This window comes from Globicephala melas, chromosome 1, assembly GCF_963455315.2.
Source record: "Globicephala melas chromosome 1, mGloMel1.2, whole genome shotgun sequence".
Lineage (NCBI taxonomy): Eukaryota > Metazoa > Chordata > Mammalia > Artiodactyla > Delphinidae > Globicephala > Globicephala melas.
In genome coordinates, this window is record NC_083314.1 from 123,571,434 (window position 1) to 123,598,409 (window position 26,976).

At 36.6% G+C, this 26,976-nt stretch overlaps 1 protein-coding gene across 1 annotated transcript in view; it reads right to left on the reverse strand.

The window, feature by feature from the left end:
* TNNI3K (TNNI3 interacting kinase) overlaps window positions 1-26,976 on the reverse strand; it is a 297,506-nt gene that overhangs the window by 144,778 nt on the left and 125,752 nt on the right. The window contains exons 16-19 of the mRNA XM_060304278.1: window positions 26,882-26,974; window positions 26,738-26,795; window positions 26,416-26,610; window positions 25,576-25,680 (exon numbers count right to left, since the gene is read on the reverse strand). Coding sequence (XP_060160261.1) covers window positions 25,576-25,680; window positions 26,416-26,610; window positions 26,738-26,795; window positions 26,882-26,974 — 451 coding nt within the window. The remainder of the gene's footprint in view (window positions 1-25,575; window positions 25,681-26,415; window positions 26,611-26,737; window positions 26,796-26,881; window positions 26,975-26,976) is intronic.

The following is a 26,976-nucleotide window of genomic DNA, read 5'->3' on the forward strand; positions in this document are numbered from 1 at the left end:
TCAACTGAAGCACCTTCTCTTTCTAGAAGCCTTTTCTGCTCCTGTGTAGTCAGGGTTAGATCTTTCATCTATGTGTTTTTGTAGAACCCAAGCTTAATATGATCATAAAACTTATTGTATTGTACTGACATCAGCTTATTCAATGATCGCTCTTTCTTAAACTATAACCTTCTTAATAATAAAGCATGTATTTTTCTCATTTGTATAGACAACGACTGTCACATACTAGGCATTAAGTAATATGTGATGAATGATGGAATGAATAAATAATGTGAATGAATCAATGAATCAATCAAATCAGTTAACAGAGCTCTGGTTGCTTTCAGGGCTAAAAAACCCCCAGAAAAACAAAAAAAAACCAGAATCAGAAACAGGAGTTTAGTTAGCAGGAATATAGTGGGCTATAAATACAGATAAGAATTAGAGCCCAAACATAAGTGACTCATATAGGGGATGAACTGTAGGGAACTGGGGGATCGGCATAGGCCAGTGGTTCTCAAAATGTGGTTCCTAAACTAGCAGCATCAGTCTTACCTGGGAACTTGTTAGAAATGCAAAGTTTTGGCCCTAACACAGATTTACTGTACTGGAAATTCTGAGAATGGAGTCCAGAAAGCAGTGCTTTAATAAGGCTTCCAGATGGTAGTCTGAGAACCACTGGCATAGGCCAAGATAATAAGATGCGGCACTTGGAGCTTAGCAAGCAGTGTCAAATATCTAAGGGATCAAGTTGCTGGGAAGAAAAGGCAAAGTTAAGAGGCACTAGATATAAAAAGTTAAGCTATCAATCCTGATGGAATTGAATAGATATAGAGAGATAGAGAAATAATTACAGGGGAAAAAAAAAGCAAATAAGATTGCAATATTGAGCCAATATTTCCTAAGGTGGTAAGTCTCAATAGGTTAGGGGCAATGGGAAGTATGGATTCTGATACATCCTTTGGTGTGATAAAATAGATAGAGGTAAGAATTCATATTTAATAAAGTCTTTCTAGGTGACTCAGATATGTATTACCTCTTGTTCCTAGGTGAGAGGCATTAGCTTATTAGAATCCTTATCCAAACATCCTGACTTGGAGCCAGAACTAAGGTGTTAGCATGGGTAGGAAGTAGTTAATCTAGTTCAAATAGTAGGATATTGGGGTGGGAACCAGCTTCTTAACTGACATACTTTCCTAAGCAGATAACACATAAAGAAGACGGAACAATTTTCAACTCCTTACTCAAATAAAGGTAATGAGAATCGGATGCGGGTAAGATGAAGCACAGAAGTAGCACTTTAAAAACAAATAGCTTATTTTCCATCATCCACAGTAATGTAATTAGCATGGACTTCAACCAAGTCTTTCAACTCTGTTTCTCATTAACTATGCACAAGAATTCTTAACAAGGAACCCAATTTCCATGTGGCTGTGTACATGATGCCAAAGATTCATATAAAAATGAAAACCTAGCAGATTATTTAGGAATTTCCCCAAATCTGCATATTTGGCACTGTATAAACAAAGCTACTGATTTATTTTCACTTGTCATGTAGGTGTTCTGATAGCTATAGCAAATACAATGGGTTTTTTTTTTTACCCCCTTGGGTAACTTGCTATTGTTTTGAATCTATTGATCAAATGTTTATTGAATCCCCCTATATGTTCAGCAATGCCTAATTAAATTAGCAATGAGATACCCAAAGTTTGGCAGTAATACAGAAGAAGAGAGAAACAAATGTTACTTCAGAAGCAAGAAAATTCAGAACAAAATATAATCCTATTTGCTATATGGAATTGAACCTGAAACTTTATGTTGACAAGTTAAAATCAGTTAAAAGAGGATGTGTCTTCAGAGTTCCACTTTTGGTTATAGCACCTCAAACTTCATTCTGAGAGGAACTATACAAACATTTAAAAAATCTATCTGAAGGCACAAAATGGCTAAAAAACAGTGCAGAATTAAGGGGCTAAGATAAGGAGGAGAAGGAAATCCAGAGATGTGAGCCTAGAATTGAGGGGTCAATTCCCCCTTTGGGAATTTCCCTGTTCCATCCCTAAATAAATAACCAATGGAAGTGCATGCATATGACCACCAAAAAACATGTAAAGAATCTTCAGCACAGCATACTCTTACACTATGGAAATAGCCCAGATCCCCATCAACACTGAAATGGAAAAATAAGTATATTTGTAGAAAAGAATACTGTATTATGGTTTTCTTAGGGTATATTCCCAGTAGTGGGACTGCTGGGTCATATGGTAGTTCTGTTTTTAGTTTTTTAAGGACAGGTGAATGGATAAAGAAGATGTGGCACATATATACAATGGAATATTAGCCATAAAAAGAAACAAAATTGAGTTATTTGTAGTGAGGTGCGTGGACCTAGGATCTGTCAATCAGAGTAAAGTACGTCAGAAAGAGAAAAACAAATACCATATGCTAATGCATATATATGGAATCTAAAAAAAAAAAATTGTACTGATGAACCTAGCTGCAGGACAGGAATAAAGATGTAGATATAGAGAATGGACTTGAGGACACGAGGGTGGAGTGAGGGGGAAGCTGGGGTGAAGTGAGAGTAGCATCGACATATATACATTACCGGATGTAAAATAGTTGGCTCGTGGGAAGCAGCCGCATAGCACAGGGAGATTGGCTCGGTGCTTTGTGACCACCTAGAGGGGTGTGATAGGGAGGGTGGGAGGGAGGTTCAAGAGGGAGGGGATATGGGGACATGTGTATGCATATGGCTGATTCACTTTGTTGTGCAACAGAAACTAACACAGTATTGTGAAGCAATTATACTCCAATAAAGATCTATTAAAAAAAAAGAATAGAATACTGTAGAGTGTTTTAAATGGATGAATATGAGACATGCTGGGACCTGGGCCCCTTTGCTGCAGTGCTGCAATGCTTGCACCTGGACACACCTTTCCTGTAGCAACAAAATACAAAGAAACTATATGGGACTAAAAGTAACTGTGTGCATGCTCATTGGGGCAAATTCTGGACAAAAGATACAAAGAGATCAGAAAACCCAGCTGCCATTTTTGAAGAGCCCGGAACAAAAGCAGGGGGTCTGGAGCAAAAGCAGGGTACTGCTCATGCCCCCTGCACACGCCCCCTGCACACACCACCACCTAACGTGTGGGTAAGCCGCCTAAGCCACCTCTTGGGCCAGACCCGTGGACACACCCCTACCCTTACCCCATACAAGGAACAAGCTCGCCAGCCCCCCCTCAGGGAGCGAACAAGCAAGGGAACCTGTTGTTTGTTCTCGTTCCCCCCACTGCAGCAGGGGCCCTAATAAAGCCTTGCCTGAATTTCTTGTCTGGGCTCTGATCAATTTCTATTGATTAAGGAGGCCAAGAACCCTGTAATAAATTCACAAAAAGAATGTTGACCAATAGAAGCCGGATATAAAACACTGTCTATGAATATAATATATAAAGCTAAAAAACAGGCAAAACTAATCCATGGTGTTACACATCAGGATCAGGGAAGGGGTAATGATTGGTGGTTCAAGATCTGACCTACCACAGTTTAAGACTTCAGTGTATTTCTAGTACAGGGGAGAAAATGAGTTTTCCATATGGTCCAGAGCAGAAACACGTTTTTCAGTAGGTTTTGGGCCCAAATTCCGAGCCAGTAATTCCTTACCATTCCTTGCTTTGTCATGGTTCTCTGTACTAAATTTCCTCAGGGACTTCTAAAGGAAGAGAGGTATAATCACCATCAAGGTAGTCTTTAGGCTTCCTGGGTTGCCTACTGAATTATCTTAATAATGCCCCATTCTATCACTTCCAAGAGTCACATAAATTTCTGTAATGAGTTGATATAAGAAATCAGGTCACTTGACCCAGTATCATTTTCATTTATCTACAGTTGGATAACTCTTTATGATGGAATAAAAGCTAGTTATTATAATACAAAGAAATAAACTAAAAATATGAAAGATGAGAACACAGATTATTCCAACTTGAGTTTATCATTCAATGTTCAATATATACCAATCTAAAGTTTGTATCATCTCTATGAATATCATTTAAGATGGCAATAATAAGGTTAGATCTGAAATTGCATTCTTTCCTCTTAAAGTAATGAGTTCCATTCAAGTGCAAATACTATGGATGATCCAAAGTCCAAATGTACTGGCAGACCCTTGGTTGAAGAATTTAATATCGAAAAATAAAATAAGCAGAGTTTTAAAATAATTACGTAGCAATTTTGTTGTTCGAATTCATATGGCAAAGACAGATCTGATCATATTTGACATCTTATTTCTTTTATTTCCTTCTGTGTTTAGGTGTTATTATCTCTCTTAACATCCTAATGGGAGAATTATATTTGAGGAATTGCCTCTTCAGCAACATTTATGAAAATGAGTGTGGTACTCTGAAAATACTTCCTTCTATAGCTCATTAAATGCTCTTTTCTAACTTGTTCACATGGAGTATGGATTATTTAGCTTCCCCATAACTGAGCAGTAGAATTTACCAAACAATGGCAAGCTATTTATATATTCTCCTTTTTGTTACAAAATGCAGACAGGTACATGCCTTTTCATTGATAGTGTTATTAACGATTCAATACTACTTGTGAATAACAAAGGGCTGAATTATATAGTTAAGTATTATAACCAATAAATAAAAAGAATTTAGAAAATCTTTTTTCCTACTATGAATGCATTAAAAAAATCTCTTCTTTACCTCATCACAAAGAAATGTACAAAGCACCAGAATTTCTATGACCTGGAAAAATCAACAAATATAGCATTCAGTGTATCATATGTATGTGTGCACATGGATTTGAATGAATTATAGAAGGAAACATATCTATGTCTCTGTCATAGCTGTATCTGTATAGAAGAAAAAAACCCCATAGAAGCTATGCTCACTCAATCCCTTTGCCAGTCCAAAATAGCTACTTAAAAACTGACTTTTAGTACAAGGCTCATCATCAACTTTGAAAAGAAAGTGAATCTTGAATTTAAGACTAAAACTTTTCAATATTCCTGACATCCTATTTCTAAATGCTACCGAGGTCAGCTCTATTTTAGATTGTAAAAATCACACAAAACTTTTCTGATGTTTTCTTCTTTCCTCATAGGCCGAGAAATTGAAATGGTTCAGTACTCTGCTCCCAAAGACATTGCTGCAGTAATGTGAATTTCTTCCCATTCCTCTCTCTCTCACCAGGAGGCACTGGTGAACCCATTTTTTCCTCCCTTTTTTAATTGGCTTCTCTACTGTTAAATAGCTCTTGAGAAAAGTTGTAGTATCAAGCAGTAATCTGAGATGCTGTATAGGATTCTTCTCTAAATCCCCATAATGTTCTAAACTGCTCCAGACCCTCCTCACCCCATTGGTATTTGTGTCTGTGGTATGTGTGAACACTCAAAGTTTTCCCTCCTGACCCTTATGTACCTTCTTCTCTCAACTCATACAGTAGTAATAGTTTAGGAATCCCTCTTAAGCATCAAATTACCCTTGCTTATTTTAATCACTGCTGTTTTACTGTTTGTTCTGGCTGAAAATTCCTATTCTGTTAAGTTCCACCTCAAGTATCACTACGCCTGTGAGCTCTTTCATATTCTCTGTACAGAGTTGATTATACTTTCCTCTGTACTTTCATAATAGTTGGTTTATCACTTATCAATTTTGTCAAGGTTTAGAGCTCCTTGAGAACAGAAACTATGTCTTAGTCAAATTTGAATCTCTTGGTACAAAACATAATACACAATAGATTCTCAATTAATTCTTGTGGGATAAACGAATAAGCCAATTACCTATAAGAACAAGGCAAGGCTATACAGACATCTTTCATTGTATAATCTTTATAGCAGTGATGTCAAACCATATACCATCATCCCTAGTGGCAAAGGAGTTATTTCACAGGGATTACACAGTTGGAAAACTTTTATTTTTGTTTGTTTAGCATACACTCACACTTCTTTATTTTCCTTGAGGAATTTCTCTCCCTCCTTACTTTTAGTTCATGAGGTTCATGTACATCTAGGATTCTAGGAGTGGTTTATGAATTACCTGGCCAATTAGAACATCACATTCTCCCATATATAGCAATTGGCTCAGGAATAAGCATGAGGCTATAGCAAGGCCATTCAGAGCCTATTATAGATATACAATTCTAGGACATGTGTTGGTAATATGGAACTAGAGGACCACTTTACACTGCCGCGGTGGCCACCAGTTGAAGATTAAGAATAAAGCCAAGAATAAGTAAGCCAGTAAGAAAAAAAGCCTAGAGATTGAGAAAAAAGAAGTCTGATGATATCATTTGAAATCCTAGATCTAGCCATGTTTAAAACACATCTATTCTTGGACTTTTCAGTTACATAAGCAAAAATCATTTTCTGTTTTGCTTAAGCCAGTCTGAGTTGGGTTTTCTGCAATTTGCAACTTAAAAAGGCTGTCTAATACAGCCTAACAATCCAAGTTTGCAATAAGCTTTGTCTAGAAATTAAATATATAAATGTATATGTACCACACATACACATATATGTGTATATATATATATACTGTTTACACATATGTGTGTATATATGCTGTTATTTTTCAAATATATGTAGCACTACTGTAGTAAATAAAACACAGAAATATTGTTTATAAGTGTTATTGACATTACGCCAACTTGGTTATGCATTTTCTCACTTGATGGACTCTAAAGGTACAACAGCATCCCCTGAAGTCTAGCTTTTAATACTAAAAGAGATTATCATACTCAAAATATTTTCTACCACTGATTTGGAACATCTGTGCAGTCCTGAATCTACAGTTCATCTTCAGTAAATACATATGATTGATTTCAATTATAAAAGAAATTTTCTCCATTAGTTCAAAGATAGTATTACCTTGAATCATATGTTATTGTCAATTTGCAACCACTTTGACCAAAAAAGGGTAATTTCACATGGTTCAATCTAATAGAAGCCCAATAAGTATTTATTGAATGAATGCATCAATCAATATATTTTTACTATTTTTATACTGTAGATCTAAAATACTATTCCAAAAAGAGTAGAAAAAAGCAATATTGTGAGTACTTGTTACTTGACTCACCTTAATTTTGTTCAAACTGGCTTCTGTGTTTAGACACTGCCTAAGAGATTGAAATTGCCTGGGAAATTTTTATTTGCATTTTTAGGTATGAAATAGCCATTTCAGTAGCTTTCTGCACCATCTAAAATAAACTCACTTTTTTTTTCCTCTTCCATCTTGATGAATGAGTCACATCTGTGCGTTTCTTTTTTTTTTTTAATACTTACGTGGTATGCTGATCCAGAGAAATGCTTGTAAATAACTTTTTTTTTTAAGCTTTCAAATCATTTCTGTGCTCACATTTTTCCCAGTCTTTACCAGCCTATTTGTATCTCCTTCGAATTCATTATTCCTTTCTCTCCACACTGTTTGAATTATCTGAGATATCATCTAGAATGAAATTGAAGAAAACTGCCCTGCAATTCTGAGAATAAAAGAAATATAAAACGAGTGTCCACTCCTTTTCACCTCCACCTCCACCTCTCCTCCAGCATATTGTTTTCTACTAGTTGTCACAATAACAACCATGTGGTTTACTCGCCATCTCTGTGAGGACTACATGTTCTGTTTCTTCTGCCCAGGGTGCTTGTGTAACAAAGAAAAACAGCTATAAGAGGTTTGTGTTTAAGCAGAAAATGTTCTCAAAATTCTAGATACAAAATATAGCTTATTTTGTATTCCTGAAGACACTTATGTACGGCCTGAACTTTAGTTATGCTTCCCAGCGCTCACAAAATTAAAACCTCAAATTAAACATCTCATCAGTGTAGCTTCTTTGCATTTCATCTATTTGTTTCAAAAATGATAAAGGAGGAAAATTATGCATTTTGGGAGGTACTTGGTCACAATACAAACTCACATTTATTTGAAAGTCTCAGAAAATAGAAACTGCAAAGCCTGTTGTGAGAAGAGTGTGGAATACAGGAAGTCAACCAAGTGAGTAAACGTGAAATGGAGGATTATCCTTATTTGTAGAGAATCCATTCCAGCAAGAAATTGAAACAGGGGCTTCTGCATCTAAAACAGTGGGACTCCTGACAACTTCCAAATGCCGTATACCATATTTCTCACAATTTTACATAAAGTAATGATGATTATTTCACTGGCATTTCAAACATACATGGCTGACATCTTGCTATCTTTCAATCCTTTCTACTCCTAACACTTACTTCAGATCAGTTACCAGATCCAGTCAATTTCATCTCTACCATAGATCTTTAATCCTTACACTCCTTTACTTTCCCACTGTTACTGTCTCAGTTCATACCCTTATGACTTCTGGCCTGGGCTATTTTAACTTCTCCCAACCTATGGTGAATGCTTCTATACGAAGCAACTCTCTGTAACATTGCCAGAGAGATTTATGAAATTTTATCTTATGGCGTCCTGAAACTGTGGTCTATCCCCTTGCTTGTTAGCTAACAATGAAGTAGGACGTGCTCTCCCCACTCAACAACGTTCTTACAGTGGCATGGGTGCTTTGAGGATGGCTAAACTTTTGCAGTATTTGCCTGCTGCAGGCAGCATGCAAATATTGTAGACAGGGAACAAGAATTCCTAGCAAGAATGGTAGCTCCTGCACTCTCCTGGACTTCCCAGTTGTGTCCCATTTGAAAGCCTAGAGGAGAGACATCCCTGAGAGATGCTTCTCAGGGCAGCGTGAAAGTTTCGAATGGGATTCTGTGCATGTGATTTGATGGTAGATTTTCCAAGAATTAAAATACAATAATAGGGCTTCCCTGGTGGCGCAGTGGTTGAGAGTCTGCCTGCCAATGCAGGGCACACGGGTTTGTGCCCCGGTCCGGGAGGATCCCACACGCCACGGAGCGGCTGGGCCCGTGAGCCATGGCTGCTGAGCCTGTGCGTCCAGAGCCTGTGCTCCGCAACAGGAGAGGCCACAACAGTGAGAGGCTCGCTTACCGCAAAATAAAATAAAATAAAATAATAATAATAAAATACCCTGAAAATGTCTAAATATAACAACCATTTCCCTTGTTCTTTTTTTCCCAGATAAGTCAGAAGATGTAAGCTATGATTAAACAAAACATTAACAAAAAGTAGGGTACTGTTAACCCTCAATTATACACCTATGAATTATTTATGGTGACCCAATATTTCCTTTTTACCTATCTGCATCTCAGGTGGCTGTGTAAGGTCTGACACTGCAGAAGAGAGGAGAAAGAGACTATTTATGGTTTGACTTTTAGAAGGTACATTTTTAATAATGACCTTCAGGCTATTACTTCTTCTCGTTGCTATTGCCTCTGCACATTTTCTTCGTTGTCGTTGTTGTCGTCCTCCTCCTTTCTTCTTCTTCTTTCTCTTCTTCTCCCTCCCCTCCTTCTTCTCCCTCCCCTCCTTCTTCTCCCTCCCCTCCTTCTTCTCCTTCTTTCTCTCTCTCTCTCCACACCCACCCCACTCTGATTAGCTGAGTTAAACAAAACATGTTATGATCACCAGGAATTTTGGATGAGTGGGAGAGTGAGAAGTCAGAAAAATAATTACTAAGTATTTTTCTTGACAAATATTCTTTGCAACTCTTATTTGTAGCAAATATATAAGAGTTGGAACCTTGGTAAACATACATGCAAATAAGTTACGTCTGGAACCAGGAGCTAAAATTTATTTAATGTCTACTATGTGCTAGACACTGCTGTAAGGTAGATATCTTCCCCATTTTATAAATGAAGAAACCGATGTCTAGAAACAACTTGTTAGCCATTACAGCATTAGGAAATGGCAGATCAAGCCTTGATATTTCTGACTTGAAAATGCACATACCTGGGATATAGGTTCTCTTTGATACTAAACTGCTCTTAAAACTGCCACCTTAATTCTTAAATTCTTAGTCTCTATGTTTTTGGCCCAAACCTACAGTAACTTTTTCATACAAGAAATGATACTGTAAGCTAGTGCGGGCAAGCCAAGCCCAACTTTTGAGAGAAGAGCCTCAGTTTGAGAAGTCTCAAAAGTCCTCTTTTCGTAACAAATCACACTTCTGAGTGTTGGCCTCCAGAGCAGAAACTTCTTGTGCATAAAGTTGTGTAAACTTACTGGTTATACAAGCATTTGACCAATTTATGACTTTAACAGCACTTCATTGATCAAATGCTCAAAATATAAATTTTAATTAAAGGTATTAATTAACTTGCTTGTTTTGGGGGGGGGTTCTTTCACCGAGTATATTCTCTTAGTTCTCACTATAGTAGGTTTTATGTATCAAAAAACCCCAAAAAACAAAAAACATACTTTTCCTTAAAATATTCTGAAAAATATGAAGTAAAAATAAAAAATACATAAAATAAGGTATTTGTAATCTCTAATTGTTGAGACATTTTACCAGAAGAGGTAAGACTTTGAAACTAGACAATTCCAGCTTCCTTTAGCGCTTGTTTGTTTTTGTAGCAAAAACTATTTGTTAAATGTATTTGCTAAATTAGAATAATATATATATAGTTGATATATACCGTGTAACTTACTTATAGAAATTTTAACATTTTCAAGTAAACAAATGGCTCTCTGAAGTGGTTAAACCTGCCTTGCCCTGCAAATGAGTAGAGGAGCTTAGTATCCAGCTAAGTTTAGCAAACTAAATAAACTACTGCTCAAATGAGAACCATCTGAACTATACATTTCTGAGTTATTTATAGTCATAAAGAGAAGATTCAGTTTATCACAACTTCATTGTGTTTATTGTTGAAGCTTAAACATTCACATTGCTCATGCCCTTGTCCCAGCTAATTCTGAATTGTCCAATTCAATTTTCTGAATTTGGGCTACACTGACCTTAGATCAGAGTGCAAATGAGAACATTTTTCACAGACCAGTTATTTGACATATACTTTTTCATTTGTTCACACTTATATAGAAGTGCTTTACAATTCTAATTTTGAAGGAATCTGATTTTATATTTCTTGCACGTGAGTTATGTTGCTCATGCAATCTCACTTCCATGATCTTGATTGTAAATTAATTCTTTCATTGTATCTTTCCTGAATCACAGCATCAATTTTCATTAGATACTTTAGATGTCTTCTCTCATAAATGACATTTTGAAAACTGAAAAAAGCCATTCAGGCTGCACCCCCATGATCCACAGTTTCGTGCTGCATATCTAGCAGCACGTCGCTTTTAATCAACTTAGTGATATTAGGGTAGTTTTTTTCTTTCCAGATGTTGTATCTGCCAGTTTGCAATTCTTGAGATCTAATGTCTTCATCCCACCAGTTTTTTGATGACATATAAACACTCTGGGCCTTTTCTTCGCCATTCAATATATGCACTTTCACATTTGGCTGAGAAGTAAATTCTGGTACTGAATATCATTTGCATCAGACCAGAACCAGCAAGAGTAAATAGAGGGTAAGCGCATAGTCTCAAAGACACTCTCTCATCTCCCTTCCTGTCAATGTCTACGGTCCTTTGACTGAACGCTAACATTTGCAGACACCTAACTTGACCTTAGTGTGATACAGATTTCTATTCAGTGACGGCATCTGAGTAAACCTTTCTTCTTCCAATCCAGTTATGTTGATTCTTCTTCTCTAGCTAGAATTGGTTTTGATATCCTCAGTGAGATTATTTGGCAAATGTTTGTTTCTCCTTTTTATGGTTTTAAGAAGAGCAAATACATACCTTTTGTTCATGATTAGAAAGGTACAATTCATATTACTTTGCTTATCTCTTTTTAAGGATTTCACTTAATATTTACTACTTACATTAGACAATTCATTTGTATTCACATTAGAAGGAAGAACTCATCTATTTAGAGACAACAATTCAGTGAGTTTTAAGAGACATATACTCCTGTGAAACCACTGTCTCAATCAAGATACAAAACATTTCTGTCACCTCAACAGAATTCCTCACTCCCCTTGGATATAGTTCATTCCTCTCTCAACTCAGCCCTACGTAACCACTGATCTGCTTTTTTGACACGGGAGATTAGTTTGCATTTTCTAAAATTGTATGTAAATGAAATCTTATGGTAGGTACTCTTTAATGTTGCCTTCTTTAACATGGCATAAACTGACTGTAGACAGAGAACGCTGACCATATTTGAGTCCATATTTGGGATAATTCTGATCAATTAGGAGTAAAAAGTAACTAAGAAGTGAAAAGGATAACTTAGGTATTTGTGTTAAAAAAAAAGGGAAAAAAATCTTAATATAAGTAGATGGCATATTATATTTGTGCTGTTGAAATTACAAGGAATATTTAAAAAAGGAACACAAATCCTTGCCAGAAAATAACTTCTGGGTCAGTTAAAAATTAAAACTTTTCCATTAAGGCATCCAATAATCACTGTATTTAAGAAGTCGAGTGTCAACATAAAGCAAAATTGTGAAACGATTAATTTAGACATAAAAATATAACAAGTTCAGGAAATGTCACCACTGGTTTTTCAGGTTCACATGAATCTGATTTTAGTTCCCACATACTCTTTTCAGAGGATATTTAAATAATTTGACTGTGACAAGCCAAACTGTTTTGATACCTCATTGAAAGTCAAATGAAAACATTAATCAAATGCAAAAATATTCCAGTCAGGCATAGAAATGCTGCAGGTTAGAAAATAAAATGTTGCCTTTGAGAAGGAAAATCAATCAATTCAGAAAAAGCAGGTATTGGCTCAAATCTACATGGTCAGTAGTGACTAGAAATTACTAGAATTTTGGGATTGTATTTTTCTTAAGAATCATCAGATAGTCTTGGGCTATATCTATATTGCAAAACCAGCTTGTTTGGCTAATTTTTCACCTGTGTAAATTAGAAAATCAGAGCAGTCAAAAAGCTGATTACATTTTCTTTTCTTATAGTCTTCACTGTTTCTTTGGACAAGCTTTAGTGACTAGCATGCAAATAATTATCTGCAGCACAAAACAGCCAGGTAAGTGACCTGTGGGAGAGCAGTCTTAATTGAGCCAAAGAATGACTTTCATATTATTAAATGCTACTTGAATTGTTCAATATTAAGTAAAAATTACCTTCTCATTTCTGTTATGAATTCTATAAACTACACCTCCCTTGGTAAGGCAATCTTTCAAATAGCTTAGCTGTTCAGTCAGAGCCGCTCCTGGTTTGTGGGACTAAATGACTATATATCTCTATGTTTTGGACTACATGAGTATATAGTATGGGGAATAACCTTAGTCTGTCACTTACTAGCTGTATCACCTTGATAATTTGCTTAGTGTTTTTAAGCCTTTCTATACTTTATCTTTTTAAAAAAGCTATCATACAGAGTTATGAGTATTTAATAAGCCAATGCCTGGAAATATTGAGCTCAATGCCTGGCACAAAGAAACATTAATATATGATACTCTCATATTCCTTAAAATGTTATTAATTCATTCATGCATTTGACAAATATTACTTGAACTTTTATTAGGGCTCAGTCACTGTGCTAAGCATTTGGGAATAAAATCCACAGCCCCTGTCCTGAGTGTATAGCAGGGAATATATTCAAATACATGAGCAATTTTAAGAGTGCTATCCTGAGATAAGTAAGAGCATGGTGTGCTGTAGGAACACCTAGGAGCACTTCCTGGAAGAAGGAATAGGAATTAGCCAGGAGAAAAGTGATACTGGAGGAGGGGCGAGAAGGGACACTGAGGGGAAGAAGGGAAGAAGGTATCGTGGGGTGGGCATTTTCATCAGAACGAATAGTGTGTGTTAAGCTCTATATTAAATTTACCTTTTCAGATAGAGAATACAGATGAAATTCAGTGGATAAAGACAAAAAAGAAAGAAACAAACAAAATACCCCAAAACAAACAAAAAACAGAAAGGCAAAATAAAACAAAAGAAAACCCCCCCAAACCTTTTTCTCCCTACTGCTTACAATGCCGCGGAACAGGCTTGGTAAATAAAAGCTCTTCAGCCTCATATTTAGGAAGCAAAAAAATAAAGAAACTTTGTCAAACCCAGAAGAGGTTAATAAAAGTTCAGTGCTAAAGTGTCTGCCCTAAAGGCCAACCATATCTCAATAGGAGGAAACTCAGAATATCTTTCTCATTCTTTGTATGAAATGGGAAAAAAGAAATTAAAGAAAGAGAAAGAATTAGATGAAGCATGTAATCAATCCTTTCCTTTACAAATCCCAGCAATTCAGGAGGCCTGCCAGCCGCTAAATCTTTCAGGGACCACAGACAGGAACAAGCCTATTAAAATGTGCTCCGTTCCCAAAGAAAGGGGTCACTCAAGATCCTCAGACCCTTAACTCTGAATAGATTTAATGAAAGCCAACTGCTATTTTAAGAATTTAGAAGGGGATTTCCCTCCCCAAAGAAAAGAAGACAGACATCATCAATGCTCTAACACTGTTTCATCTGTGGCACCAGGCATGCTTTTCACTAACTTTCTGTAGGTTGTTAAAGCCATTAAAAGAGAATTTAGTGACTAAGAATACGTTCTTCACATACAAGGCTTAAAATGTAATTGATACAAAGACCATCCCTTTAGGATTAAAGAGTTCTAATCATTCTGTGAGGCTCACATGCTCTTTTCTCCATGCTGGTCAAGGTAATAGCCTTTCAGAAAAGAAGTGTGTTGTCTCCCATACCATTTAATAACCACAACACCTTTCACCCTCAGTGGGAAGAAGATAATCCAGATTACTCTACAAATAGTAGAGATCCAGCAGTTGGATGCAAAATGAACCTTATTCTGAGACTTTCTGGCAACTCAGTTCCATGTGATTAATAAAAATGATATACTGATTTCTCTTGCAGAGTCTTTCTCTAACGTGCTCCATGTACTTTTGCCCTGACACCCCCTATCAACTGCAAGGATATCTCTGTGAAGGTAGACATAGACACCATTATCTCCATTTGCAAATGAGGAATCTGAGGCAGAAAGAAGTCAAGTGACATCACAACAGTGACACATGAGAACAGAAATAGAAATGAGAAAAATGACTGTCTTTTGGGAATCAAGAGGGTGTGAAGGGATGAATTCTTTCTTTTCTTTGACTATTGAAAGAAGAGCAGGGGGCAACCTTCTCAGTGTTAACTTTGAAAACATCCTTGCTCCTTAGAGTGAGAAGGACAATATCCCAGTTGAGTAGCCTGGTGAGCTAACTGGGCATAGGGAAGGAAAGATGCCTAACTACATAGATGCTCCATACATCCTCTGCAAAACTAGGGCTTCTCCTACTTGACATTTTTTCCTGGCATGAACTCTGCTATGTGCCTTTGATGATGCTTCCCCTTCTCTGCCATTGTGTTCCCAACAAATGACTGTTGAATGATTGAATGGCAGATGTTTAAATTGTATGCTTAAGTTTTGTGAATGAGCCTTAGGAAGAACAATCACTGAGAAGGATCTTGAATAATCAAATAATCCTGTCAACCCTCAGCTATGTTTTTATCCAAATTCTCTTCTAGATCTGCATCAACCCAATGGGAGTGTCAAACTGAATCCCTGTTGCAAGTTTGAACCATGATGGGATGGAGAGGTCTCAGTGAAGAAAGTAATACAGGATTAGAATTCCCTGGCCCATCTTTATATATATATATGAGATCTTCAAACAATCCAGTTAGCTCTTACATCTTCATGACAAGAAGAAACTAGCCATCTGAGATATTATAAACAAAGTTTGTGATACTACAATCAAAAGGGGAGACAGGTCCTTAGAAATATTTAATTCAGTAAAGAAACTTGGGCATTCAAGAATATTAAGTAGTGAAAATATTCCTTAAGAAAAATAATGACAATAATATCTAATGCATCTTCTCATTTAAACCCAATAAGGTAAGTATTATTATTGCCATCTTGCAAATTAGGAAACTGGTACTTAAACAAATGGCCCAAGGTAAGCTGTAACACAGCTGGTATTTGAACTCGCATGGTCTGGTTCCGTAGCCTGCAATCTCAGTTGGTTCATTCTGTGGCCTTCGAATAGGGTGGTAACCCACACCAACACAGATTCCCAGAACTGTTCGTGCTGCAAGTCAAAAGAAGACTAACATTGTTGGAAGAGTTGCTTCCTCACAAGGCTGACAAGGAGGATTTTGAGACAGAAAATATTAAGCAAGGCAAGAAAATTTATAATTTTCTGCATCTCTTTTTCTAGGCCACATTAAAGGTAGAGCTATTGAAATTCAATCAGTGGAAAAATATCTACCTATTAAGATTGTTCCTCATTTATTAGCTAGCAATTCTGGCTCTGGACTCCGAGTCAGGCTGCTCTCTATTATAAACTCCAGGATCTGAAGAACACAACAACATAAATGAATCTCAGCAAGCAAAGATTGAAAATGATGAACTGAGAAATGCACAGATAACCACAAGGTGGCATTAATATCATTACTGAAAGGTTGGCTGCTTAGGAAATTGACATGGTGCCAAGAGGGGCACTCACAGTGCCTCCCAAGAAATGAGAGCAGAGAACAAGGCCGAACAGAGAAAAGCCTTTGTTGACATTTTCAAAAGCTGACTCTATACAGGCCATATCCCCAAAGGATGGAAAATGGCAATGTGAGGAACCAGCAACACTAGAAAATTGCAGGCCAGCAAGTTCACTGCCAGTCATAGGGAAGCACTGGAAAGGTTTTGGCAGGTCGAAAGGTGCATCCCTTCTCCTCCAAGCTCCACCCTGGGGTGACAGAAGGTAACCCTGCCACAGGGAAAGCACTCCTGTCTCTGGCTTTGGGAATTCCCAGGGTATGGCCATGTTGTACTGAAGAAAAGAGGCAGCAGACTGAACCACTTCACCACAAAAAGCATGGGTGTAAGAAAGTCTAAGGCCGGGTTCCAGTGCAGACTAGTAGCATTTTTATGTCAAATCAAAAGTGAATTTTGGTATCACAGAATTCCTGTTTTTGGCCAAACCCTGAGTTTCTATGTTCTCTTTACACACAGATACATTTATTTTGTGCACACACATAATCTTGTGTATGGTGTCAAATGGCAGAGCGTGGCTAAGAATCCACCTCTAAGACGTGAGATTCAGGGATGTGTCTAACTGGGAGGATTGAGGCAAAGATTCTGATGGAAGTTTCAGCGAAAGATGGCAGGTTTGACTAGGTCTGTGTTAGCAGTATGATAGTGTGGGCAGAATGAAGGAGCTTTTCCTCTGATTTAAATATACCTGTTTTAATTTAAAGGGAGTATGTGTCTAAGGGAATTTACTTAATGAGGTGTTAAGTACGGGCACTATTTTTAGAATTGGTGGATGCAGCCAAAATTAAACCAGACATTCTAATGGAGGCAGCTGAGAGAGGAAGAACGTTTTAACTGGGCCTGGGAGGAAACTTTAGCTATTTCCACAGGAGTACAAAGAAAGCACAACTCAGGACTAAGGGACCTTATAGGATAGAGTAAGGAGGGGGGACTGCTATTTTGGCTCAGGATGAGGAACCAAATTGAAATGTGCTGAGAATGTTTGGGACACATCTGGCCCTCTGGGAACTGTGGGAATCAGGTTAGAGGGCAGGGGTGTATCTCCTATCAGAGAAGAGGAGGATGAGCTGGACAGTGAATTTCTATTTAAATAACAGGTAGGCACTTGAAAGTCAGAGGGAACTGTCTGCTTCATCTGGAGGTTCAGGGAGCCGAGGACAGACAGACTGACTTTAATCATGTCAGACGTGGGAATGGAAAATGTGACTGAATATCAACACCGGAGTGAAGCTTTCAAATATGATTTTTAAAAAATTAATTAATTTTATTTTTGACTGTGTTGGGTCTTCGTTGCCGCGCACAGGCTTTCTCTACTTGCGGCAAGCGGGGGCTACTCTTCCTTGTGGTACGTGGGTTTCTCTTGTTGCGGAGCACGGGCTCTAGGCACGCAGGCTTCAGTAGTTGTGGTATACGGGCTCACTAGTTGTGGCTCATGGGCTCTAGAGCACAGGCTCAGTAGTTGTGGTGCATGGGCTTAGTTGCTCCGCGGCATGTGGGATCTTCCCAGACCAGGGCTCGAGCGTGTCCCCTGCATTGGCAGGCAGATTCTTAACCACTGCGCCACCAGGGAAGCCTTGCAAATAGGATTCATTTGTAGAATTAAATGTCTGAGGAACCCTTTCAGATGGATATGGTATAATAAGGTTCTATGAGTAGAGTGATCAGAGTCTGTGTTTTAATTTTCACTTTTAAAGAAAAATGTGTGTGTGTTTTCATTGACCTAGAGCAAATGGAACTGTGAGATGTTTTTGAATTTATATAGCCTATTTCATACTATTACATCTTATTACAGTACATGTTTTTTACTCTTGAACCATGTTTAGGTTCAGGGACACATGTCCCCACATTCCCAAAGCTATTCTCATGTTTTTAATGTAACAAAAAAAAGTGAATGAGAATTATTTCAAAATTAACTTATATATAATATGCTTTACTGAGTAGCTTTCACCACATCTCCCAATTAGTGGTATTAGTTTATACATTGTGAAAATGTGTTTATAAACTAAAAATATTTAGTATGCAGTTGACATTATGTTTGTGCAAGTAATTCAGGCAAATCTAGATCACCCTTCTACCCAAACCCTAGTACCTGTTGTCACTAGTGCAAATAAGGCGAATGTAACCCAGACTGCTGGCTGCCTATCAAAACTCGTTTCCTCTTCTGGGCACACAGCTGGACTACATTTCCCAGTACTCCTTGCAGTCAGTCATGGCCATTTGAGCTCTAGCCAATGAGATGTGACTGAAAGTGACATATGCCACTCTGATACCTGGCCCACAAAGCATTTCATGCACGTCTCACATATTCTTGTCCCATTTATGCTCACTTGAATAGAGATGATCCTCAAGGAGACCCTAGATGCAACATGCTGAAAATGGGTCTTGAACAACTTCATGGGTAAGGGACCACCACAACAACCTGTTAATTCACACAATCAAGACACAAACTTCTATTATTTTTGAAACATTATACATTTTGAGGTCTGTTATTGCAGCAGATACCTTAGCCAAACAAATCCAAATTTCATCTTGGAAAGCTGTATAGCTTAGTTTTTTTTTCCCCTCATTACTCACAGTAGTAATGAAATTGACACAGATTGAAACTGATTACTTAAATTTTTTTTTTTTAATTTTGAAAATCTGAAGTCATCTTACAATTTCGGATATAGACATTTCATAATTACGCACCCCTTAAGCCCTCAGGCCCTAAGCCCCAAGGCATCCCTTGTATGTAATTAACTAACTTCTCTATGAATCCCAAATGGTAACAGCTAGGTCTCATCCTTGGGAGAATTGAGAAAAATATCTCTCAAATCCTTTTCCATAGGGCTTAATTTCTTCAGAACTGCAGATGAGAAAGAATGGAAGCATTACAAAAACATGAAAATGTGCATGCTTATATGTGCATTGATGTATAATATTCACATATACATTTATGTGAGTCTTTATATATGTGTGTATTGATTTACTATACATAGGTCTATATTCTTCCAGGGTTTTATAGCCTTGAATACTCATATGAACTGTGTGCACTTCAGTTGTCTAATATTGAAACTTTTACTTCTGTTTGGCTGCTTATGAAGATTCTACACTCCTGGGAACTTTTCTAATATTAAGTATGAATTATAAATTAGGTGCTCAAGAATGCTTTAGTATACATAGCACAATTCCCATGGAAACTGCTGGATCTTGGAACCTACTCTGTGCCATAGGTATCATGAGCATGTGGATCTGTCTTTTGCGTTAGTTATTGAATGAATGAATGAATGATTATATTGTATTTAGGGCAACGATTCATAAAACATTTGGAATTACATTGTGACTTGACTTCCCAATATTCCCACTCCACCCTGGAAGAAGAGAAGGATGAGATTGTATAGCAAATGGTTAAGAGGAGTAATTGGTATTAGACTAGAAGGTAGTTCTCAATGCTGCCTGTATATTGGAATCACCTGTATTGCTCTCTATAACTATGACACCTGGGCCCCAACTCTGAGATCCTGATTTAAGTAGCATCAGGGTTTTCTTAAAGTTTTCCTAGAGATTCTAATGTGTAGCCAAATGTGAGAACCACTCCAACTAGAACAATGTTTTCTCTCCTTGCTTGATTATAAGAATTGGCTGGTAATCTTGTTTAAAAACATAGATTCTCAGGTCCAATTTAGGACATTCTCAATCTGTGCCTTTTAGGAAGGAGTTTTTGATTTTTAACTGAGGGCCCCCAGGTGATTCTTATGACTGGGAAATAATACTTAGGCTCTAAGCTCTGCTGGAGAGGGGCTATGGGTCTGTCATCCTCAGCTGTGCCTCCAGGCATAGCATAGACTCTGGCTCACATCAACCATTCAAATATTTTATATTAATTAATTAATTCACTTAATTTTAAAGTGGAAATAAGTGAAAAAAAGACAAAATTAAAAATGCCACTTGTGACAGGTTTTATACTAGAGATTTACAAAAGTAGAGTTGTGAAGAATTTCATGAGTTTCAAGGGTTCTCTTTTAAGACTTACCATAAATATTGCAATGTAATCAATTAATTGGCCTGCATTCAAGTACTCAGAATTCTTTGCAAGATGGTATTTGCCAGTGAATGCTAAATTCCTTCTGTATAATCACTTATTAGAAAAGTCACAAGCGAAAGGAATAGCTGAGAGCGAACTCTGTAATCTATGTGAATCAAGGAATACAATTGTACCTAATAGGTAACAGAAAAACAATTAATAATTTGTTAATTTGTACTTGATTGCTATTTTTTTAAAAAATGCAGGGTTTTTATATTTTGTATTCAACTGAAAGGCAAATACATACATCAACTTAAAAGAATTATTAAAAATTTTAATCAATTTTTTCTTTAATACCTTCTGAAATCTTCACTAACTTAGTTAAATCCACCTTCAAAATTAAAATTCTTTTAGCCTTTACTAGCATTGTCATTTAAAATTATCTGTCATTTGTCATCAGCAAGTTGGCTGTTTTTAAATTATCACTAATTATTTTCCTTTATAGTCACTCGAATAAGCTGACACTCAAAAACAGCCCTCGGATCTAGACCTAGACCCCCAATTAATTAGTTGTGTTATATAAAAATAAATATCTGTATGGATGAGAATACTGTGGAGTGTTTTTCCATCCACATTCTTGACCTATAAAGGAACAAGTGAGGGATTAATCACAATAACAACTGGCATTTCTATAGTGCTTCACACTTTACAGGATGCTTTCGTATATATCTCTCTTGGGAGTGCCATGGCCACTCTGTTGGAAACATCACTGTTTCATTGATTACAGTGTTATATTATTTAATATAAATAATACTTAAATAATATAATAATATAAATTATTATAGTAATATAATTTACTATATAATACTATAAATTATTTAATACTATACTATACTTTACTTTAATACTATAAATTATATAATACTATAAATTATATAAATATTATTAATATAATTTACTATATAATACTATAAATATAAATTACTATAAATTATATAGTAATATAAATAATACTTAAATACAGAAAAGACCATTTCTTTGATGTTTGCAGTGATGTTTGGTTTCAACATCAAAAAATTTGGAAAATGGACTTTACCAAGAAAACAAAGATAGCTGCTAGTATTAAGTAAAAAACATTAAAATGTTTAGCTGTAAACCATGTTTTGTAAGCTCCAATGCCACAAAATGAGCATATAAATTGGACAAGGTATAAACTGGTAAGTTGGTAGGTGGGGGGGGGGTCTATGACAAATTGAAAAGTACCTTCCTGCCTAAAGCTACACATTTAAAAATATTTAAACATTATGGGCCAAAGAAGACATATCCGTATGCCTCATATGCAACTTCTGCTCCATACTAGCAGAACATGGGGTGTAGAAGAAGAAATAAAGCAGAAACACAGAAGCACAAGGAGATGGTATGAGAAATGGTGGGTCACAGGAATTGCGCCTATAGGACTGAAGTACAAAGAGCAAGGTTGATCAATGTGGCCGATGCTCATCCAATATCACCCAGCCTCCTCCTATCTCTCTGTACTGACTTGGTTTTGCTGTTGTGGTTGCGTCAGCATAATATAGCTATAAGCATGTGGCTGTGGGCTTAATATCTTTAGTCAGTTTCCTTACAGCAAAATGGACATAATAATAACTGTATTATAGGATTGCTGTGAAATTAAATGAGTGCATACATAACAAGGGCTTAGCAGAGGTCTTTCACATTGTAAGCACTGAATAAATTCTCATCATCATCATTGGAAAGAACCACTTCCTTAAGCATTCCTTGATTTATATGGTAAGAAACTTATAAGGGAAAAGGCAAAGTGTTTTCCTTTCTCTCAAATAAATTAACAACCACAAAACCAAAGATAGAAGTGTCCCCTCTCTGTGGGCTGATCTGTAAGCTCAAACAACTTCTTTCTTTTAGAACTATAAAAGGTATTGGGCAAGTTAGTCAGACTCTATCTACAAGGAGTCATACTTGTACCAACTAGGCCATTGCTTTCTGAAATGACATTCATCGAAATGCCTCAAGAATTTGGTTCAGTTAAAAATGCATTGACTGAACACCTCTGTGTAAGACACTATGTTTAGTTTTGGAAATCTGAGATGAAGAGCGCAGGATTGCTGTTCCTGAGGCCCTGACCTGCCCAGAAAAGTTGGAGAGAGAAACATGGAAACAGGTCATTTCAATACAAATGTAATGCCTGAGTTCCTCACTCTATGACGTACATCTTTCCCTCTACCTCTTTCAATGGGAGGGACTTTGTAAGCATTGTGCAAATACAAGGATTAGTATGCTATGAAAAGACTGAGGAAAGATACATGCCTATCCTTCAAAGTCTAGTTTTAGCTCTACATCCTCCAGGAAGCTTTCCATTCTACTTTGATCTTTAATTTACTCAAAATCCTTTGAAAATTACTGATTAATTATTTTGGCCCTTAATCATTTTCCACCTTAAATGGCAATTAATTTGCTTCCTGGGTATATGTTTTATGTCCCTAACCAGATTGTAGTAATAAACCCTGAGGAGAAGGACTTAGACTCTTTTGGGCAGTACACATGCTACATTTGCATTAAACTGAAAAAATGTTTTATTGCTACCAGATTAAAGAGCAGTAGAAAATAGTCCACAAATAATAAATGCAAGAATTTGGTACTCTATTATATTGAAGGCACCCATGAAATAGTGTTTCATAAGACTTGAAGACTTTTTGGCACAATTTAAGTATTTAGGTTAGATTAGAGACAGAAAAAATGGTAAATATAAACTTATATCTGTTACATAATACATGTTCTATTTTCACTTTTAATCAACAACATTTATATTTTTGGTCCTGCTTTATAACCTGGTGGCAACAACTTACACTTACTCACAGGGCAACAGAACACACTTTCAGTTGCCCCACAAGTGAAGCGTTGCAGCAAGAGAAAACTTTCAGTGAGCATATTTGTTTCAATGACACATGAAAAGATGGCTGGGATAACGAAACAATACTCCTAAAACTCACAAATCACCAGTTGGAATTATGCTAATTTATCACCTAAATCTGTTTCCTGAACATTGTTACTGAAACCCAGAGAAAAAAATGTTTATTAACACAAATATTTTTAAAAGAGAGGTAAAGAAAATAACAGGGAAGAAATAACTTTTTGTTGAAAACTAGTAAACAACTATAAATAGATTGAGTCCTATATATGTTTACTTCCAATATCTAAGATTCAACCACTCTTCATATCTAATTTATTTTATCTCTCCTATCTGTCTCTTCCTTTCATTTCCTCTGCCATTAGTGAACTTCTGCTTTTCATTACTTATCTAGATCACTGCAACAACTGCTTCACTAGTTTCCCTTCAAGTTTATCTGTTATAAAGACGCTGAATTAGGGGCTTCCCTGGTGGCGCAGTGGTTGAAAGTCCGCCTGCCGATGCAGGGGACACGGGTTCGTGCCCCGGTCCGGGAAGATCCCACATGCCGCGGAGCGGCTGTGCCCGTGAGCCATGGCCGTTGAGCCTGCGCATCCGGAGCCTGTGCTCCGCAACGGGAGAGGCCACAACAGTGAGAGGCCCACGAACCGCAAAAAAAAAAAAAAAAAAAAAAAAAAAAGACGCTGAATTAATCTTTCCATACTACAGTCCCAAATTTGTGACTCCTTGCTCTAACATCCTCAGTGCCTCCTTCCTGCTTACAGAACAAGGTCTAAACTACCTTACTCTAGCATTCACTAATTTCTATGCTCTTGTTTCAGTTTATTTTTCTTTCCCAAGAGTCCTCTTCACACATTAAATACACTACCTACATTTATACATTTCATCTACTGAAGTGAAACTATTCAGTGCTCCTATACATGGTTTTAACTTTCTAATCTCTTTTTTTATTTTTTCATGTCTTCCCTAAGCCTAGGATATTCTTCCAAATTCTAACCATCCTTTATGGTCAAGCCCGAAGGTCACCTATTCCATAAAGTTGTTCTAAATTTCTCAGAAGTAATTAATATTCTTCTTTCTGAAATTTTATAGAAAATATTTCACTATTTCCTTAAGAGAACTTGTTATTTTTATACCTAGAGCATATTTAGGTATTTTTCTCCTCTACTAGAGTAGGAAAGCTCCTTGAGAATGGAGTCTATGGAAGTTTCACTTGGCTCTACTGTGCTAAGTATAAAGGCTTTGAACATAGCAGTTACCCAAATAGCTACTGAACAAATAGCTACTGGAGTAATTAATGAATATTGAGCAGTTTTAGAACTGTGGGCTTTGTATAAAGGATCATATATGGGATCTACTTGACTTACTGGCAACCATGAAATGAAAGTTATTGATTTTGAATAATCCAGCTTGTTTCATAAACCAGTGGTTTATCAGATTGGTGGTTTTCCAGATATTCTCCTTAGCACCTTTGAGATTCCAGAGAGATGGTTCAAGGATCTCCCTCTTTGGCAGTGGGAAGTGGTAAATGAACAGAATTTTGCACCATATACTCTGCCTTCAACTAAAGCTGCTCCTTTTGTGTATCAGCCTTTTTCTAAGACTTCTCTTAGAGAAAGCATTCACTATTTTTTTTAAAAAAAGAAAACCTTGGGGTTTCACCACCAAAACATTCTAGTTCTATATTCGTTTCAAGTCTCCATTCCACATGAAAACATCTTCACATGATAACTAGGTAAATGAGCTGCTGTGTTTTGGCTGAGTTTATAATTATAAGAAAAAAATAACAAAATGTTAGCACAAAAGTAGCATTTCAGATAATTTTATAACAGGTCCTACTATAATACCTGACTTTGTATGAGACATGACATTCTATAATGGTCATTGATCTCAATCCTTGATCTGACTTTACTGGCCTGAGAACTAGCTAGCTGGTGAATCTTACAGATGTCATAGTCTTTCTGCATATTTTTCACAGATTTGAAAGGTCCCTGAGAGGCAGTTATACAGCTTTCTATTTCTGTAAAAGACAATGACAAACCTTTCTATCCCCTAGGCTTATGGTAGCCTGTTCCCTTACCCACAGAGTAGAAAACTGTGTTCTGCAATAAATCTAAAATGTATCTTCACTGAAATCTGTCTTAGACTCCTAGTAAGTTACACAGTTCCAAGTTCATTATTTAGAGGGAAAAAAATACCTGTTTAAGTCACGGTGTATAATTGGCTGTGTCAAGTTGTGAAGGTACTCCATACCTTTGGCAACATCTACTGCAATAATTAATTTAGACTGCAAGTCAAGAATCCTAGAATTTAAAAATAGATTTAATGAGGATGAAATGGTCAAAGCCAATACCATACCTTTCTAAAAGGAATCAGTAGTGTGTGTGATTTGTTATTCTGTATAATTTCAGCCGTTTTTGCTTGATTGAACATTAAGCTAAAAATTCAACACATTTGGAAAAATAGCTTTTCTACATCTGATAATGCTTAATTATAGATCAATTCAGATACCAACCCCTCTTATTTAAACAGTCAACTTGATTTTATAATCTTTGTAATTTTATATTTAATTTCTTTGTAATAACATAAAAATGGAATCTAATCACTGAGTAAAAACCACATTCTAATTATCATATGCATAGATCTAGGAAGTGAATTCAAGTTAGACTTGTGCAAGACTATTCTTTCTTAAAACTTTAAAAAATAAATACTGTGACCCCTGGTAATTATTTTATTCTGATCTTAGACATATCTGCTTTACTGGTATGTCAAGTTTAGCCTAATTATTATAAGCTTCAGTTACCAATTTAAATTCCTTGAATTTGTTATCTTAAACTGAATTCCTGTTAAGAAAGCAGAGAAATCTTTCTAGTCATTAAAACACAATTATTGGACATAAATTATTAGCCATCTTTAAAATGTCACATTTCCTAGCACTCAGAGATAACAGAAGGTAAAAGCTCACCTAAGCAGAACGCGTATGAGGTGTTGCAACTGTAATTCCAATGACATGTAAAATGATAAGTCAGAGACCATACCTCTTCTGTTCATGAAGGAGGGAGAACAGAGAACCCCCTGATATGTACTGAGTGACGATGGCAAATTGGCTGGGATCATTCAAGCAAGCACCCACAAACTGAATGACACAGGGATGATTGAGCCGGCAGAGAATGGACACCTCTCGGCAAAACATATCCACATCTGACTTGGAGCAGTAGGTGTTGGCTCGATAACTGGAAATGACAGCAACAGGAAGTCTTCAGTCAACAGATGAATCAAAAACAAGGGGCTAGCCATGCATATACTTCTCAGAGTTTACTGCTCTACTTGGATGCTAAATTTTCTCATTTGCTTGCTTACCGCTTTATAGCCACTATTTTATTTCTGCATCGTCCTTTATACACTTTCCCAAAAGAACCTAAAATTGTTTAAGAGAAACAAGTAAACACATATTATTAAACTGAGCTCATTAAACTGAAACAGACTAGTATTTTCTTAGGTTACCTGAGCCGATAATCTCATGGAACTCAATTTCTGAGAGCTGAAGATGGAAATGTGAAGGCAATCCAGCCCTTAGAAGGAGAACATCTGCCTTCTCT